The sequence below is a fragment of the Balaenoptera ricei genome, chromosome 11 (genome assembly GCF_028023285.1).
Source record: "Balaenoptera ricei isolate mBalRic1 chromosome 11, mBalRic1.hap2, whole genome shotgun sequence".
NCBI lineage: Eukaryota > Metazoa > Chordata > Mammalia > Artiodactyla > Balaenopteridae > Balaenoptera > Balaenoptera ricei.
The window spans coordinates 26290698-26307014 of NC_082649.1; the positions used below are offsets into that span (position 1 = coordinate 26290698).

General features: G+C 39.7%; 1 protein-coding gene across 18 annotated transcripts in view; it reads left to right on the forward strand.

Annotated features, from left to right (window-relative positions):
• The window catches only part of PKHD1 (PKHD1 ciliary IPT domain containing fibrocystin/polyductin), a 471129-nt gene that overhangs the window by 236782 nt on the left and 218030 nt on the right, over positions 1-16317 (forward strand). For 17 of the 18 annotated variants that reach the window (XM_059938510.1, XM_059938512.1, XM_059938518.1 and 14 more), the window contains one exon: positions 1256-1384. The exons of the other annotated variant lie outside the window; for it this stretch is intronic. In XM_059938510.1, the coding sequence (XP_059794493.1) occupies positions 1256-1384 (129 nt within the window). The remainder of the gene's footprint in view (positions 1-1255; positions 1385-16317) is intronic. 18 annotated transcript variants of the gene reach the window in all.

Genomic DNA, 16317 nt, shown 5'->3' on the forward strand with positions numbered 1-16317 from the left:
TCATTATTTATGCTTGTGAAATTAGCAAGTAATAGATGAGATTCCCTCCCTCATCATGTGAGTTCTTGAATCTCCTAGGAAATCTCCCTAGGCGGAAAAGAAAATATTTTTCATAGAACAAATATATTTGCCCTAAAAGAACCTAATGTCATTTATGGTTTAACTTGAACTTCTTAAGTGAATGCTGAATAAAAGAAGATCTGTACTGGAAGAAGAGAGTTTGGTCATCTGTGAATCTTTTCATCCTCCTCTTTTGAGACAATCTCTCTGCCCTTCTGACTCTGTACCAGGGATCATGTTCCAGAAAAGAATGTGTGGGTACATTTCACATTGGTGTGGTATGGTCCCCACTGGAAATTATTAGATTTCTGCTTCAGAGGCCAGTGGGATGGTTGAAAAGAAGATGCCACTTGATCATCAGTGGCAGAATCAATAAAAACCAGTTGTAACTTATGAACTATATGTAAATTATTGCAGTGAGAGGTGTTCAGATGATTGCCCTGCCTTTAATATGCATTAAGAGCTGTGAGAAAATCATACCCTTTGACTTAGTGATTCCATTGCTAAGATTCTATTTTAAGAAGAAATCATGATTATTGGCAGATTTGCACAGAGATATTTAACACTGCATTCTGTATAATTTGAAAAGAGTGTGGACAAAGCCTAAATGCCAAACATTAGGGATTAAATAAATTGTGGGCTTTTCATGTGATAGAATATTATGTAACCATTAAAATCATGTTTACAAGGAGTTTTAATGACATTACAAAATGCATGTGAAAAACTGCCAAGTAAAATAAGAACTGAGTGTAAAATTGCATGTTATAGGATCTAAATTATGTAAAAATGCTGAGAAATTCTGGAAGGAAATACAAATAAAAGGTTAATGGCAGTTATCTGTAGGTGGTGAGATAGTAGACAATTATTATTTTTCTTTTTCTTTCTATATTTGCATTTTCCAAATGTTTTGTGATAAACATATGTTGTAGTATTTATAGTAAAGGCAAAACACAAAAGTTTAATAACAAAAGTAGAATATATTTTCCCTAGAAGTGGAGGTAATCTTCTAAGGACTGAATAATTACCTGCTTTATGCCTGATAAATGTTTTCATGGAACATTATAAAATATCTAAAGGCAGCTTCTTTGGGAAGTGAAAATGTCACCAGGATCCTAATATAAGGATAGAATTTGTAAGTTATCATAGTGAATCAGATTTTCATAGTTACCCTTGCTATCTTCCTTTTGTTTTCTAGCTTCTTCCTCTGCACCTGAGTCAGTTTTAAAATGGTCCCTCCCTGAAGCATGGGAAGGCATGGAGGAGGGCTGGGGAGGACACAGCGGTACCATTCCAGGCCCTGGGGATGACGTCCTGATTTTACCCAGTGAGTGAAACAATCTATGGGGTAAATAATCACAGACAGACTGAACTGGGCCAGTCTAATTGGGGATTATCTGTCATTTAAATATATTGAACAACACAGTAAAGAATGTGGAAATAAATAGGCAATTATGTCTACCACTTTCTCTTTTGGGTTATTACAGGAGAGGAATTTCATAATCCAGTAAAAACCAGAAAAAGTAGTCAGCATACCTTCATTAAAGGTGGGATAAATAGTCTCCATGCCAGAAGGAGTTAGGCTAATCCACTAACTGGATAATTTTTCTAATGTGTCAGAGAACAGATTTACAGAAAATTTTAGTATCCTTATGTTTGAAAGACACAGGGTATATGGAAAGAAGCAATTTTCAAATGCCTCCTATCTTTTGCCTTTGTGAATCTTTTAAATATAGGACTGAGAAGAATGACAAGGTCTTCTGTTGCCATGATTTTTCAAAGATGATGGAAAAGGAACAGATAAATCAAATAGAAAAATAAAATTCTATCAATCTATCAGCTACCTAATCTATCACCTATCTATCCATCCATCCATCTACCTAGAACTCTCTTTTTGTTTACATAAGAAGGGAAAGATGATTCCTCAGAGGTACAGAAATACACACCATACTTATAAAATTCTTCTTTCTTAGGAGAGAATTCTTGAAACTACTAGAAAATTTCCCTAGCCCGAGAAGAAAATGTTTTTCATACAACAGATATATTTCTTAAGACCTATTTCCATTTATGGTTTAATCTGAACTTCTTAAAGTAATACTGAATAAAAGAAGATCAGTACTGGGAAAAGAATATTTGGTCATCTGTGAAATAATAATAATGCTAATATCAAACATTTGTTGACAACTAACAATATTTGGGAATCATTCTCCATATATTAACTAGTTTAATCCTTACAATAGCTCTGCAATACAAGTAATATTATCATTCCCATTTTTACTGACAGAGAAACAGAGGTCCAAGGCAGTTAAGTTACTTGCCCAGGGTCACACAGTTTGCAATTCAGCACAACCAGGATTTTGAACCAGACGATCTGACTCCAAGTCCTTATTCTTAACCAATCAAGCACAATTTCCTTTCTAAAAGGACTAAGGGTAAATGAAAAGAGTGGTGGTGTTGTTTGCTTTATTTACGATGGGAAATGAAGGCAGAAAGGTTAAAACGTACTGACCACCTTCTGGGCATTGGTGGGGTGCACATGTAACTGCACAGAGAGGTGAGGACAGAGGGAGCGGGCTGACCGATACAAACTTAAACTGTTATTATCATCCCACCCCCCTATCATCCACCTCTCTCCATGGAGGATGGAACTTTTTGAATAAACAAGCTCATGAGTCATTCCTATACAGAAAGGAAAAATCTGTTCTGCCTCAGCCTTCTTTTTGATGAATGTAGCCAGTGGATTGGCCCTGGGCTATGGTTTTTCCCACTAAGCAAGCTGTTTCCCCCACCGCATGCAGGAAGCAAGAGAAGCTTTTGAAGGTTGCCAAGCTTTTAGTATCCTTGGGACCTTTATGCTGAGCGAGGAGCAACCTTAGCTATCTTGCTTGGCACTGCATTGACTGTATCCACTGTGTGTCCTGGTTGCTGGGGCCCCTGGCATTCTCCATCATCCTTCATTCCTTTGTTCATGGTCAGCTTGTAAGATGGACCCGAGTTCTCCGTGAAGCTGCTCTTTAAGAGCACAGATCAGTGCTCTGGAGAAAGGCGGCGGAGGGGTGGGCGGGCACAGATACCGGATGTCTGAAGTATCTCCCAATTGGTCCTTCAGTATTATTGTAAAGATCAGAGAAGTTAAGATTTTTAAAATCTGCAATTATTGTTCATTATTTAGTTTTCAGTTGGAAAAATAAGGGAATGAAAACAGATTTGTAATATATAATAAATGAAGTCCTTACTTCTTGCTGCCTCTCTCCTCGAAGTAGCCCTAATTCCAGAAAATTATCTTATAGTGGCCAGTGTTTTAATCTGTTCTGTTTAGTTTGGGGTCTTTTGTAGGCGCTGTACTAGCTTACTCTTCTGTTTTGATTTTTTTGGCAAACCCTGATATTTTGACCTCTGACGGACCTTGGAATTGAATTCACCTCGTCTTTCTACTTGTGGTTTTACCTTCTTGACCTTTCTGGCTGTTCTGGTTTCTTTCACTCCCTGCCTCCTCTGAAACAAGTCAGTTTGTTCACCCAAGTCTGGCACAAAAGAGACACCGAGTATTGCTTGAATGAAGCGCATGTTCTCCATGCTGCCATCCAAAATTTCATACCAGAACTGAATCTTTGGATTTCACAGGATCGACCCAGTACAACTATACGACTTTACAGATCTGTGGAAAGTAATGCCTTCTCCTTTGAACAGAGTCCTAAGAATTAAGATGTTCCTGATGATGATGATGATGTTAACAGCAACTGTAATTTTAGTGCTGGGTGTCTGCCATGCACTGCGCTAAGTGTTCTACATGGGTCTTCTCGATCATTCCTCACAACTACTTTGATTTGGATCCTGCTGTTATCTTCCTTTTTATAGCTGAGGAATTTGGGACATATAGAGGTTAAGTAACTTGCCCAAGTTTCTCCCAGCTAATAAGTAAAAAGGCTGGCCCAGGAAAGCAGACAGTTTGATTCCAGAGCCCTAACTCTTTACCATATATATATTTTTAAAAACTCACCATTCCTACTTGCTCTGATTCACTCAAATCAGACTCCGTATTATACTGAATTTATACTTCTCTACTTCCTGTTCCCATTGTTCCCTTCACTTGGAATTAAAAAAAAATTTATTGAATACCTAGCATATGTCAGATACTCTACGTGAGGAATTCAATCTTGCTACATTCTCATTAGGTACATACATGTGGAGAAACTGGAGAAACTTCCCAAAGAGGTATCTGATGCCATGAGCCGTTGGTAGAAGTATCTGCTTTGCATCCAGTAGCAAATATAGTTTTAATTCAAGTTAACATTCCTTTCCAATTCAGTTTAACCAACAATAACTGAACACTCACCACACCAGGTGCTCTGATCTGGGGCTCCAGAGGCAAGTCGGATACAGCCGTGATCTCAAACACCTAGTAACTTAGCTGGGTTGATAAAACGCATACTAATACTTAATAATACAACAAATAGCTGTAATAAACACCAGAAGTGTTTAGAATCAAAGTGTCTCAGGCAAGATGAAGAGAGATGACTTCACAGAGGAAGGGGCATTTGAAGAGGACCTTGATAGATGGGATAAGAAACTGAAGGTCAGTTACGAGACACAAGGGTGTACTGGGGAGGGAGCGATGTTTTAGGAGATACAGGATGGGCTGTTGAGTAGGGCAAAGCTGTGTTCACATTCGGATTCTGACATTTACCAACTGTGTGGCGTTAGACACGTTTTAAACGTTTCCGACCTTCATCTATAACATGAGGGTTAAAATTAATATATCATCATGTTGAGGGGATTAAGTGAGATAACATCAGCACACATGACCGCCGCGTGGAGTGTTGGCAATAATGGAATTATAGATGAACGCTGTGATTTTTAATGTGTCAGGTGCTCTTTTCCTTCGTTTTTCCATCTGCCTGCCCCTCTTGGCCTCTGGTATTAGCAACACTTTGTATTTGCTTTCCAATGGCTTATTATTTAATTTTCACACCAACCTTGGGAGCTAAATAGGTAATAACTATTATTACAGTAAAAACCCGTTTTTACATAATACGATTTTAATGGAACTGCTGATGTTACAAAATGAAAGTGACTGGTAAAGAAGATTTAAGTGATACTTTTGAACCTCTAATATAATTTTATGATGTTTTGTGTATTTTAATTCATTAATAAAGGAAATGCGTAGAACATTCCCATCATTATTCAAATAGAATAGCATAATTTTTCAATAAAATTCTTAGGGTAAATTGCCTATTTCCATTTTCTGGGAAATCAATTTTATGGAATGACCTCGGACCCATCCTATTCCATAAAAATAGGACTTCACTGTACTAATAAAAGATATCACTATTTTAAGTATGGTACCATTTTCCTTTGAGGCATTCTGTCTTTATAGACATTGGATTTTGAAAGCTGTAAATTCTTCTTGGTGGTATTATATGGAGTGAACCGAAGTCATCATGGAGAATTTGCTTTTGTAGTTTAGTTTATGATAACTTTGCTTCACACAAACAAGTATATCTGATTGTCTTTGCCTCCTAAATACTGGGAGAATTGGTCTAAATGCATTCAAGACATCTTGCAGAGTGGGAACAAGTTCTATCTAATAAATCATGCAAATCGCAAACCCTCACAAATAATCCTGCTAACTTGTACTCCAGGTTTTGTCCTGAACTGACCTGCGAGGATTTGATGCTTCCAGTTCTTTCTCTGAAGGAGTTTCAGCCATGACAGGATGACACCTTTTTCACACAGAGCAGCTTTAATGAAAGGAAAATGTGTTATAATTCCAAGTGGCAGGATTCTGTTTTGAAGGGTACAGATATGATATCATATAGCCTCCAGCATGGTTTTATTTTTGCGTGTATGTGTGGTAGAATTCACTGTGTTCCATTTTCCCGTATTACTTTGAACTGTCCTTATTTGAAGAGATGAATGGAGAAGTACTGGTTTTCTTTCATAATAGTTCTTCTGTTTGTTCTGATTTTCAGTACTCGGGTACTTTAAATGGCAGTGAGGCTCATCAAAGTCCTGGGATGTTCAAAGTCAACAATGTTTAACGTATTTCCTTGTTAAATCGCAAGACGTTGAGGTTGGAGATATGAGTTAAGATGACCATAAATCAGGAAATAATTTTTCTGGGGGAGGAATTTCTACAAAATGTTGTGAGTAGAGCATTACTAGCTTAATATACTTTTTTCTTACCTGAGATTATAACTGATATAGGATAAGATACAGGTAACACAGAGATTTGGGTCTGCCACGTCAATTAGAAACCAAATACCATAAATATCAGTGTTGTCTCTTGAATAGTTTCAAAATTCTCATCTTGTCCCATTTGGATGGGACAGAAAGTCACACAAGCCATCACCCCCATTTATTCTGGATTACTAGCAAGTGGGAAGGGGAAGTTCATTTAAACTTGAGTTACTGGGGTCCTTTGTAGGATGCATGGCATTAGTATGGTGCCTGCGGGAGTGTGTGTATTCTGGAAATCTATCACTATTTAACAAACCACCTAGAAACTTCATAGCTTAAAACGTACATTTTATTTCGTTCACAATTTTGTGAGGAAGGGCTAGTCTGGGGTATTCTTGCTGGGGTCTTTCATGCATTGCTGTCGATGGTGGCTGGGCTCATCTAAAGCCCCAGCATGGTTGGGTGGTCCAAGAGAGTTCACTCATGCAGCTGGTGGTTGACACTGGTTATTGGCTGGGAGTTCAGTCAGGCCAGTCAGCTAAGAGGCCTAGGTTCCTCTCCACATGGGTTTCTCTGTGGGGCTTCTTGGGCTTTCTAACAGTGTGGCAGCTGGATTCCAAGAAGGAACATCCTGGAAAAGAGGAGTTCCCCAAGAGTGAGCAGTCCAAGAGACCTGGGTGCAAGCTACATGCCTTCCGAGCCAGCCTTAGCAGACTCAGAATATCATGACCGTCACATTCTCTTGGTCAAGCAGGGCACTAAAGCCAACCCAGATACAAAGGAGGAGAATTAGGCTGTACTTTCATTGGGAAGAAGAGCAAAGAACTTGCAGCTGTCTTTAATCTACCACTGTGTATGCGTTTATGTGTGTAGTGTGTGTGCATGTATGTAATTAAGAGCAGATGTACCTGACTTAATTCAAAAGGTTTGAGAGTTTTAGGGTCTGGTCAATTTGTGCTGTCTTCCCTCTCTGGGCAGACATTATTTAGATTCTGTTGGCTTACGTGAGTCAGAAATTGAAGCACCCCAGGAGACAGACTGGTTAAAGGATTTTAGTTTCTTTATTCTCTACTACCTACCATGCCAGGTGTTATGGTATTGCCTCTTCACTGCCTGAAAGTGGGATTCTTCAACCCTTGAACATAATTGGGGCCCTGATCTGGGATTTCTCACCCTGAGATGGGCAACGGATGACAGTGTTTGGGCCGCAGCCTGTGTCCAAATCTCTATGTGGGTGACCAGAAGCCTCTTCTTGGGAGAGAGAGGAGTGCTTTGGGGTGAGGGGAGAAGTGGAGCACAAATACGTTGAGCATTTTGTTTCCTTCAGGGCAGAAATGAAAAGTCTGCAAGGATAACAGTCAACAATTCTTTTACCTTATTTAGAGCATGAATGGGAAAGCTATTCTTTAAGATTATATAAGGGAAGAATAAACAAATATGATTTCAAGAGGTACTCAACACAGAAATTTTAATCAGCATTATTAGCAAATAAAAATAAAAAAAATAAAAAGAAAATCTGAAAACAGAGATCAAAGGACCTTTAGATAATGTATAAATCTCCTTCTTTTAGGCAGTTTCTTAGAGGTGAGCACAGACGTCCGGGAACCTTGCTTCATGGTGAAGGGTGTTGAGGCCATGTCCTTCCCACGGGAAGGAAACATCAGGATCCCAAGCTCCCTGGAGCAAGTATTTCCACAGGCCTCCCCAAACAGTTCTGAAATGTTTAACTTAAACTGACTTTTTATATATCCAATATTTAAGAATGTACCATAGAAGCTTACTATTTAAGGCAATCTAAGTGCAAAATCCTTGGCAATATGGACTCCTTTGATGAATGATTGTCGAACAATTTATTTGTTTTATTTGTGGTGTTCTTCCATGAATTTAATTGCATTAAGTAAACATTAATATATATGTAAAATATGGATACATAGAATTGTTGAGCTGGTAGGGAACTTAGTGACACTCAACTCAAATGAGCTAAGATAATGCAAGTGTTTTCTAAATTGTAGAATCCTATGAAACACATTATTATCATTGCCCAAACATATATGACATTTGGTATCAAGGATAAGAGTGGGATTTCAGTCTCCTTGTTTTCAACCCAAGTGTTGCAAATTGCCTTCTAAAATTTATAAGAAGAAGTAGTGTTGCTTTATTTGTTATATTTTAGATGATTTGTGTCCTTAAAATAGGTTTACATTTGAGAGACACACTTGGAAGCTAGGGAGTTCCTTTTAGTTGCAATGACTGTGATTCAAACGGGTTTTTACAAATGAATAGCAGTAATGCCATAACTACCAAGCAAGACCTGTGATAGGGTGTCCTTGCCAGGAGTAGACAACCAGGAGTTGAATTTTTTTTTTAAGTATTTTTACAACTGTGTATGTTTTCCCCATAAAAAGTAAATTTCAATTAAAATCACAGCAGAGATTTTTATTTCCTGCAAGTGACAAAAGGAACACAATAAAAAAATATTTTAAAAAGTTGATATCCTTTCTCTAATCTCAGTTTGTCAATCTCTGCTTGACTCAGTCATGGCGCTTGTTTCTGGGCTAATTAGAATTTACTTAGAATCTTCTCTTGGGACACAAGACATGTAGACCCTGACACTCTTTATGGCTTGCTAACTTGCTGGAACTAATTGGAGTTTTAGTCTAACTGAGAGGATTTTCAAACCCTTTTCTGTCCTTACTCACCTGAGAAACACACTCATTGTCATAGTCCATTAGTACTAGGATCATAGCAGTTTTCTAGGAGGGCACATACTTCCCCAGGGTTTACAGATCATAATTTGGGTGGGGAGATATTGGAGTGTGAAGTGTGTAGGAGACCTAGGATTTATTTTTGGCACTTACCGCACCTAGAGAATCACTACTTTTATAACTTTACAAACTCCTAACTCCAGTCTCCCAGAAGTGTGACCCTTCTGGGAACTTTGGGTTCTAGCCTGAGAGGAACCTAACAGGTATACCTGTAAAACACCTGTGGTGCATTTTTTCCATTGACTTAGGTGTGATTCCTTTGCTACTATAACAATTTCTTTCTCCATGTGCAGTTTAAAACTAATTTTTAAAGGAATTATGAGTTATTTTCCTTAGGACTTCCAAGAGTACTTTGACCATCACAGTACAAACTATAAGATTCCTAGTAGCAATAAATGCATTGGTGGTTGCTATGGAAAAATACAAGTATGTTTCATAAACTTGATAAGAAAGGAGAATTGGCAGGACCTGGCATTTTATTAATTGTGAAGGGTAAAGGAGAATGAGGTTGAAAAGATGACTCAGGAGTTTGGGAAGGAAACCAGTTGGGAATCTGGATTTAGATTTGGTAATCCTCGAAGAGTTGACTAAGGAAGCCTTGGAGATTGAACTAGGGTTAGAGCCAGCATGGGAGCCAACAGAGACATGCAAGGAGGGGATAGGAGACAACATCTTGGAGGAAATTCTAATTTAAATTGCAGGAAGAGAACCCAGAGAAGGAGCAATCGTGAAACCAGGAGGAGAAGTCAGACAACAGAAGGCAAGAAAAGAGTGATACTGAGATGGTGGAGGTGGTTCATAGTAAACGTTCCATGGAGGACCAGGAGGATGGTAGTTTAGAAACTGCCTGAGAAAAAACTGTATACTCTCTGCAGGCTCCTACAAATCAAATGCAAAATCTAATGCTTTTCTTGGCTTATTGTTTAACACATCTGTATCGGATCTTTATAAAAACCCTGGTAGAGATCAATGCTTTCAAGGATCCCCATATTATTTTAAGGTTATATTCCATTTATAGTTATTATAAAATATTTGGCTATGTTCCCTGTGTTATAAAATATATCCTGTAACTTTTTTTGTACATAATAGTTTGAATCTTTTACTCCCCTATCCCTACATTACCCTTCCCCTCTTCCCTCTCCCCACTGGTAACCATTAGTTTGTTCTCTATATGTATTAGTCTGCTTCTTTTTTTTTAAAATTATATTCACTAGTTTGTTGTATTTTTTTAGATTCCACATATAAGTGATATCATATAGTATTTATCTTCCTTTGACTTATTTCACTTAGCATAATGTCTTCTAAGTTCATCCATGTTGCCGCAAATGGCAAAATTTCATTCTTTTTTATGGCTGAATAGTATTCCAGTGTGTGTGTGTGTGTGTGTGTGTGTGTGTGTATGTGTGTGTGTATACCACATCCTCTTTATCCATTAATCTGTTGATGGACACTTAGGTTGCTCCATATCTTGGTAATTGTAAATAATGCTGCTATGAACATTGGGGTGCATGTATCTTTTCAAATTAGTGTTTTTGTTTTTTGTTTTTGGAGATATACCCAGGAGTGGAATTGCTGGGTCATATGGTAGTTCTATTTTTAGTTTTTTTAGAAACCTCCATACAATTTTTCACAGTGGCTGCACCAATTTACTTTCCCACCAACAGTGTATGAGGGTTCCCTTTTCTCCACAAGGGAGAAAATTAAAAGAAAGAAAATTTGTTAAAATTTAAAGCAATTACTCCCTGGTGAGATAGCATCACTTCTAGGGTGGCAGCCCGGTTGTGTCTAGCCACTCTCTTTCTAGAATACTGCCAAATGTTCTAAATAAATAGGTCATATAATAGGCTTAGTCCAACAGAACTGGTCAATTTGTATAGCTCAGTCAGTTTGGGAGAATAGAATAGACTTAGGCTATCTTCTCTAAGATATCATTGTCATTTCCTAAAGGGGTACAATATTACAAAAATATAAATCAACACAATAAATATATTTTTTATAAAACTGTAGAAGATTGTATATAATTGTTACAATGAGTTCAATTCTGGAGGTCAGAAGGTCATAGTGAAGGTCATATTTTAAACAGCCAGTAGTAGTCCATCGGAGTACATTGGTGAAGTCCTTTCAAATTCAGAATACTGAAAGCAGCATCCAGAGGTTTTGATATTTATTTTGGGATGTTGATCTTAGGAGCTAATCTCTTTAAAGTCATTAGTAAATAGAGTGACCAACTACTCTGATTTATACAGAACTGAGGAGTTTCCTGGGACACATGACTTTCAGTGATAAAACCTGGAAAGTTCAAGGCAAACCAGCACGAGTTGGTCACCCTACTAAGAAATCACCTTTCAAGCTCTTACTGACCTCATAGTCTGTGATCTGCACTGCCACAAATTTGCTGAGAATTAGTGAAACTTTTCCTTGACGTTAATGCAGAAACCTATATTTTACCTCGTTTAATTCCCCTAAGAAATTTGTCTCATGGAATTAATATTCTTTGAGGAGACACAGGCATTTCTTACAAGAGAAGGGGACCTGAGTGACTGCATATGTATTTTACCCTCCTTGTTGGGGCCGGGGAAGTTTGAGCCAAGTAAGGAACAGCTGCCCATGGGGCCCTTAATCTAGAGCAGGGCTTTTTTCACTTGCTCTAATTGAATTACTTCGTTTTCTCTTTACTTTATGGTCTGTTTTCCATGCAGATATTCTCGGAATGTTGAATTAAATAATTCATGATTTCCCAATTATTGGTTTAGGTACAGTTGACATTTCTTGAATTGATTATACTTCTTGAGGGAGCTTTTGGAGTCTCTTCATATGTAGAGCTTTAAAGATAAGAAGTTTGCCCATGAGAGGTACAGCCGGGCCAGCAGGGGCGGGACTAACACAGTGGTTCACTGTTGATCCTTGGGGGTCACCACCCTTTCACACAACCCAGGGGTTCTGAACTTCTTGTGTGCCCTAGGTCCCTTTGGCAGTCTAGTGAAGCCTAGATCCGTTCTCAGAATAATATTTTTAATGCATAAAATAAAATAGGATCATAAAAGAAACCAGTTGTATTGATCCAGCTATCAAAATACTAAAAACCAAATTTGTGATATAATAATATATATGCTTCTTTATTAGCACATTAAATAACGGTATCTAGTTCTGTTTCTAATTACTATCATAATGTCCATGTTGTTGTTGTTGTAGATATTCTGTGAAAAGTACTGCCATAAATTCCTTCTCTCCCTGTAAGTGTGTGCTATTCCTCCCCTGGAGAAGTGGGGGCTCACTCCCTTTCCTTTGAATGTGAGTCTGCCTTCCTGACTTGCTTGACCAATAGAATATAGTAGAAGTGATGTTCTGGGACTTTCAGGCCTAGGTCACAAGAACACTTGCATAAGAAGACCATTTTGCCTGGATGTCTTTCTTGCTTTTGGGATGCTCCCTTTTGGGATGCAGCCCTCAGGCTATGGGAACCCCAAATCCTATGGAGGCCCTGTGTTTTTCACACTGGTTGGCAGCCCAGATGAGCTCTAGCTAGTAGCCAACGTCAGTTTCCAGCCATGTAAGTGATCTCTCTTGGACATCCAGACCAGAGATGAGCCCAGTAATGGGGTCTGGCTGGTAACTCTGTTTTTTCCCCCTTATTTGAAAACACATTTAAAATCTCTTATTTTACCCTTATGTCAATATTTCTCAGAATTTATTATGTGTATTCAGGAATGCTCCCTTAGAAGGCGGATTCCTACATTCAGTTCATTAGGATCCACATGGGCCCTGAGGAGTCCTTGGCCTTCACCCTATCCAAGGGAGTGAAAGTGGTTAAAACTCCTCCTCAAAGTGAGCATTATAAACTAATAAAATTAAGAATTGCTGTAGAGGGACTTCCCTGGTGGTACAGTGGTTAAGAATCCACCTGCCAATGCAGGGGACACGGGTTCGAGCCCTGGCCTGGGAAGATCCCACATGCCGCCGAGCAACTAAGCCCGTGAGCCACAACTACTGAGCCTGTGCTCTAGAGCCCGTGAGCCACAACTACTGAAATCCTGAGTACCGCAACTACTGAAGCCCTTGTGCCTAGGGCCCATGCTCTCAACAAAAGAAGCCACTGCAATGAGAAGCCCGTGCACCGTAATGAAGAGTAGCCCCCGCTCACCACAACTAGAGAAAGCCCATACGCAGCAACGAAGGCCCAACGCAGCCAAAAATAAATTAAAAAAAAAAAAAAAAAGAATTGCTGTAGAAAACATACAGAGAGTTATGTAAGCATATACCTGAGGACCTGGACTGGAATGACATGAATCTAATTAGGTAAACCATACTGTAAGGCTAAAACAGTCATGTAGATGTTACCTATTACTAACGGTAAGTTTACCCAGAATTTCTCAAATTGTTTCCTATGAAATTAGTTCTTTATAAGCATCCCATGTAAGAAAGATAACGACGTCAAATGAGTTTGGGAAATTTGGGACTAAACAGAAAAATAATTTCTTTGCTTCCAGTTTTTCAAAGCCCTTTATATGATAATATGGATTGTGTAATTTCCAGGGGGGATATAGTATGTGCTGTTTCTCCAGGATGATTAACCATGTAACCCTTTTATTCACAGAGCAGCTCATGACGCCAGGATTTTAGGGAAACACTCCGAGTACAAAGTACTCTCACACTTAACATTTGCTACCACTCCATGTGGTTAAGCATCAGTTGTATTAGGTAAGATTAGATCTTCTGTGAGTAACAAAGACCTGAAAAAGAGAAGTTTCTATCTCTCTTATGTCTGTTCTGTGGTGTCAGGGACTTGGACTCTATTTGCTCCATTATGTGCTGTTTCCATTCCCAAAGTTACTCTGTGGTCCAAGATGTCGGCTGGAGCTCCAGCCATTGCAACCACATTCTAGGCAGCAGGAAGTAGGAAGGATTCCACCTCTAAGTCACACTTGACACCTCTTCTTACATCTTATTGGCCAAAACTTGGCCGAATGGCCATAACTAATGGGAAAGGAGACTGGGAAATGTAATCTTTTGGCTAGGTGACAATGTATTAAGCTAAAAATTGGAGTTCTTGTGACTAAGGGAAAAGAAAAAAGATACTGGGAGACAACTAGTGGTCTCTGCCACAATTATCTCTGATTTTATAACTGAGGAAAATGGGACCCAAAAGGGGTGTCCAAGAAAGAGTTCAGAGATCATGGAGACAGCACAGATTCAAATCTAGGCCTCCAGATTCCTTGAGTGTGTCTAGTTCATTACACTATCCCTATTTAATCATGTGGGAGGGATCAGAATAGAGCCCTTCAAAGGCTAGGATCTAAAGGGTCATGGTGATATAAACAGATACACCACCGTAAAGCATATTTTAAGAAAAAATTAGGAATATCTGTTTCTTAGAGGTATATCCCCATATTTGGAAATTAACAGCATTTGATAAACAAAAACCTATAGGTGGGATGTGACTGCCTTTTGCTACGGATGTGTTGTTAAGACCAGGATCCTGTTTCTCAGGCTGCTGTGTACTCCTAGGGCCTGCTCTGTGTCTAATGGCTTGTCCTCACTTTCTTGCATTTGTCACATCAGTGATGCTTTGTGAGCCCTGGATCCTGTCTGAAGCCATCCGTTTGCCTCTCTTTATTTACATGATAACATCGCCTGATGGCAAGTTAGTGTCTGGATAAAAAAACATTGCTCTTACTTGGATTGAGCTGGGTTTTTGTCTGGTTTAAGGACAGGCGGATAGCCCCTCTGCATTTCTCGGGCGGCAGTAGTGTGTGGAGGGTTTGCACAGAGGTGGTGAGCTTGCTGCACTGTGCCAGGATCGGCTGGGCCGTGCTCACAGGTGCAAAAGGCGGGCGTCACCCTGCTGTCTTCCAGCACGTGATGAGTACCAACAGGAACTTCGCATCTTTGTGTTCCTATGGTCCATGATAGCTCTGGAACAGAGGAGATGCTCTCTGTGTTTTTGTTAAATGAATGAATGAACAGTGAACTGGATGGGATGCTGATGAATCCCAGCCCCTCTCTTCCATTCATACTGATGGCATCCTTGCTGCACTTGCAGTGGGTCAGCAGGAATGATTGTTGTTGGCATAGTGAGGCTGGATGCCTTGGGGTGGTTGCTCTAATACCATATTAGTGTTTACTAACTATAGTAAGAGTCCTCTTTATTTGGACTGTGCTGTGTATGGTACATATCATTCTATGTGTATATCACTTTAGATGTTTTAAAAATTAAGTGACAAAATATAAAATTAGAAATTTGACTTCAGAACCTATTTTATTTTGAGAATAGGTTAACCTTTTTGGAAACCTGAAAAACCTAATTGTCAAAAGCAGCAAGTTTCAATTTTCCGAAGGCCTTGGTCTTGGGTATAGAATATTGTAGAATATTCCAGGGCCTCCCCAAGGCCTTTAGGGTAAATCTCCACGTCACTGATTTGGACCACAGAGTCCTTTGTGATCTGGCCTCGTTGCCCAGCTCTTCCCTGTGTGCCCTGCCGACCAATCGCACGCGTCTACTTACTGTTTTCAGACGGAGGCAGCTCTTTCTCCTCTCCGCTCATTTATACTTGCCATTCTCTCTGCCTGGGACTTGCCCCACCCCTCCTTCCCAATTCTCCCCACCCCCTTTCCCACCCTAACACTCTGCCAGTTGCTACTTTCTGTCTTTGAACACTCAACTTAGTGTCACCTCTTCCAGAAAGTGTCCCCGAATCCCGTTTGATGTAGTTCTCTTTCTTCTGTGTTCCTGCAACACCTTGGGCCTATTTCCATCCTGTTTCCTTATTCTGTAATTATTATTTACGTTTATGTTGCCTTGAGGACAGCGGCCATATCTTATTCAACTTATCCCAGTGGAAAGCACGAGATTTGGCGTGGAGCTGAGACTCCATAAATGCTAGAGTGAGTAAAGGAGAGTGAGAGGCTGGTACTGCCTAGTCGGTTCCTGCGAAAGTGTTTCTAGGGGTTTTGGAAGCTGAAGGGACAGCTGTCACTGTCACTCTGAGAATCTTTGCACACTAGGGATGCGTGGAGGGTGGTGAGACCCTAAGAACCTTAGCAACTGACTAGCAGGTGCTGACCTTGCTGCAGAGCCCTGGTGGTCCGCGGCAGAACCCGGCCTGGGAATCGTTCAATGCCAGCATTTATTCAGGTTCCTTGGGCCAGAAACTTACCCTCTGTGAGTTGTGCTTCCCACAGCTAAGAGGATTCTCTGTGCAAGAGAGCGCAGGCTCATTCCTTCTGCTAATGGAGTTCTCCGAACTCTTGTGTTCCCAGTGGGTTTCCCTTCTCCCCTGCTGAGCTGGTGGCCTTCGTTCAAGCTCCTCCTCCGCAC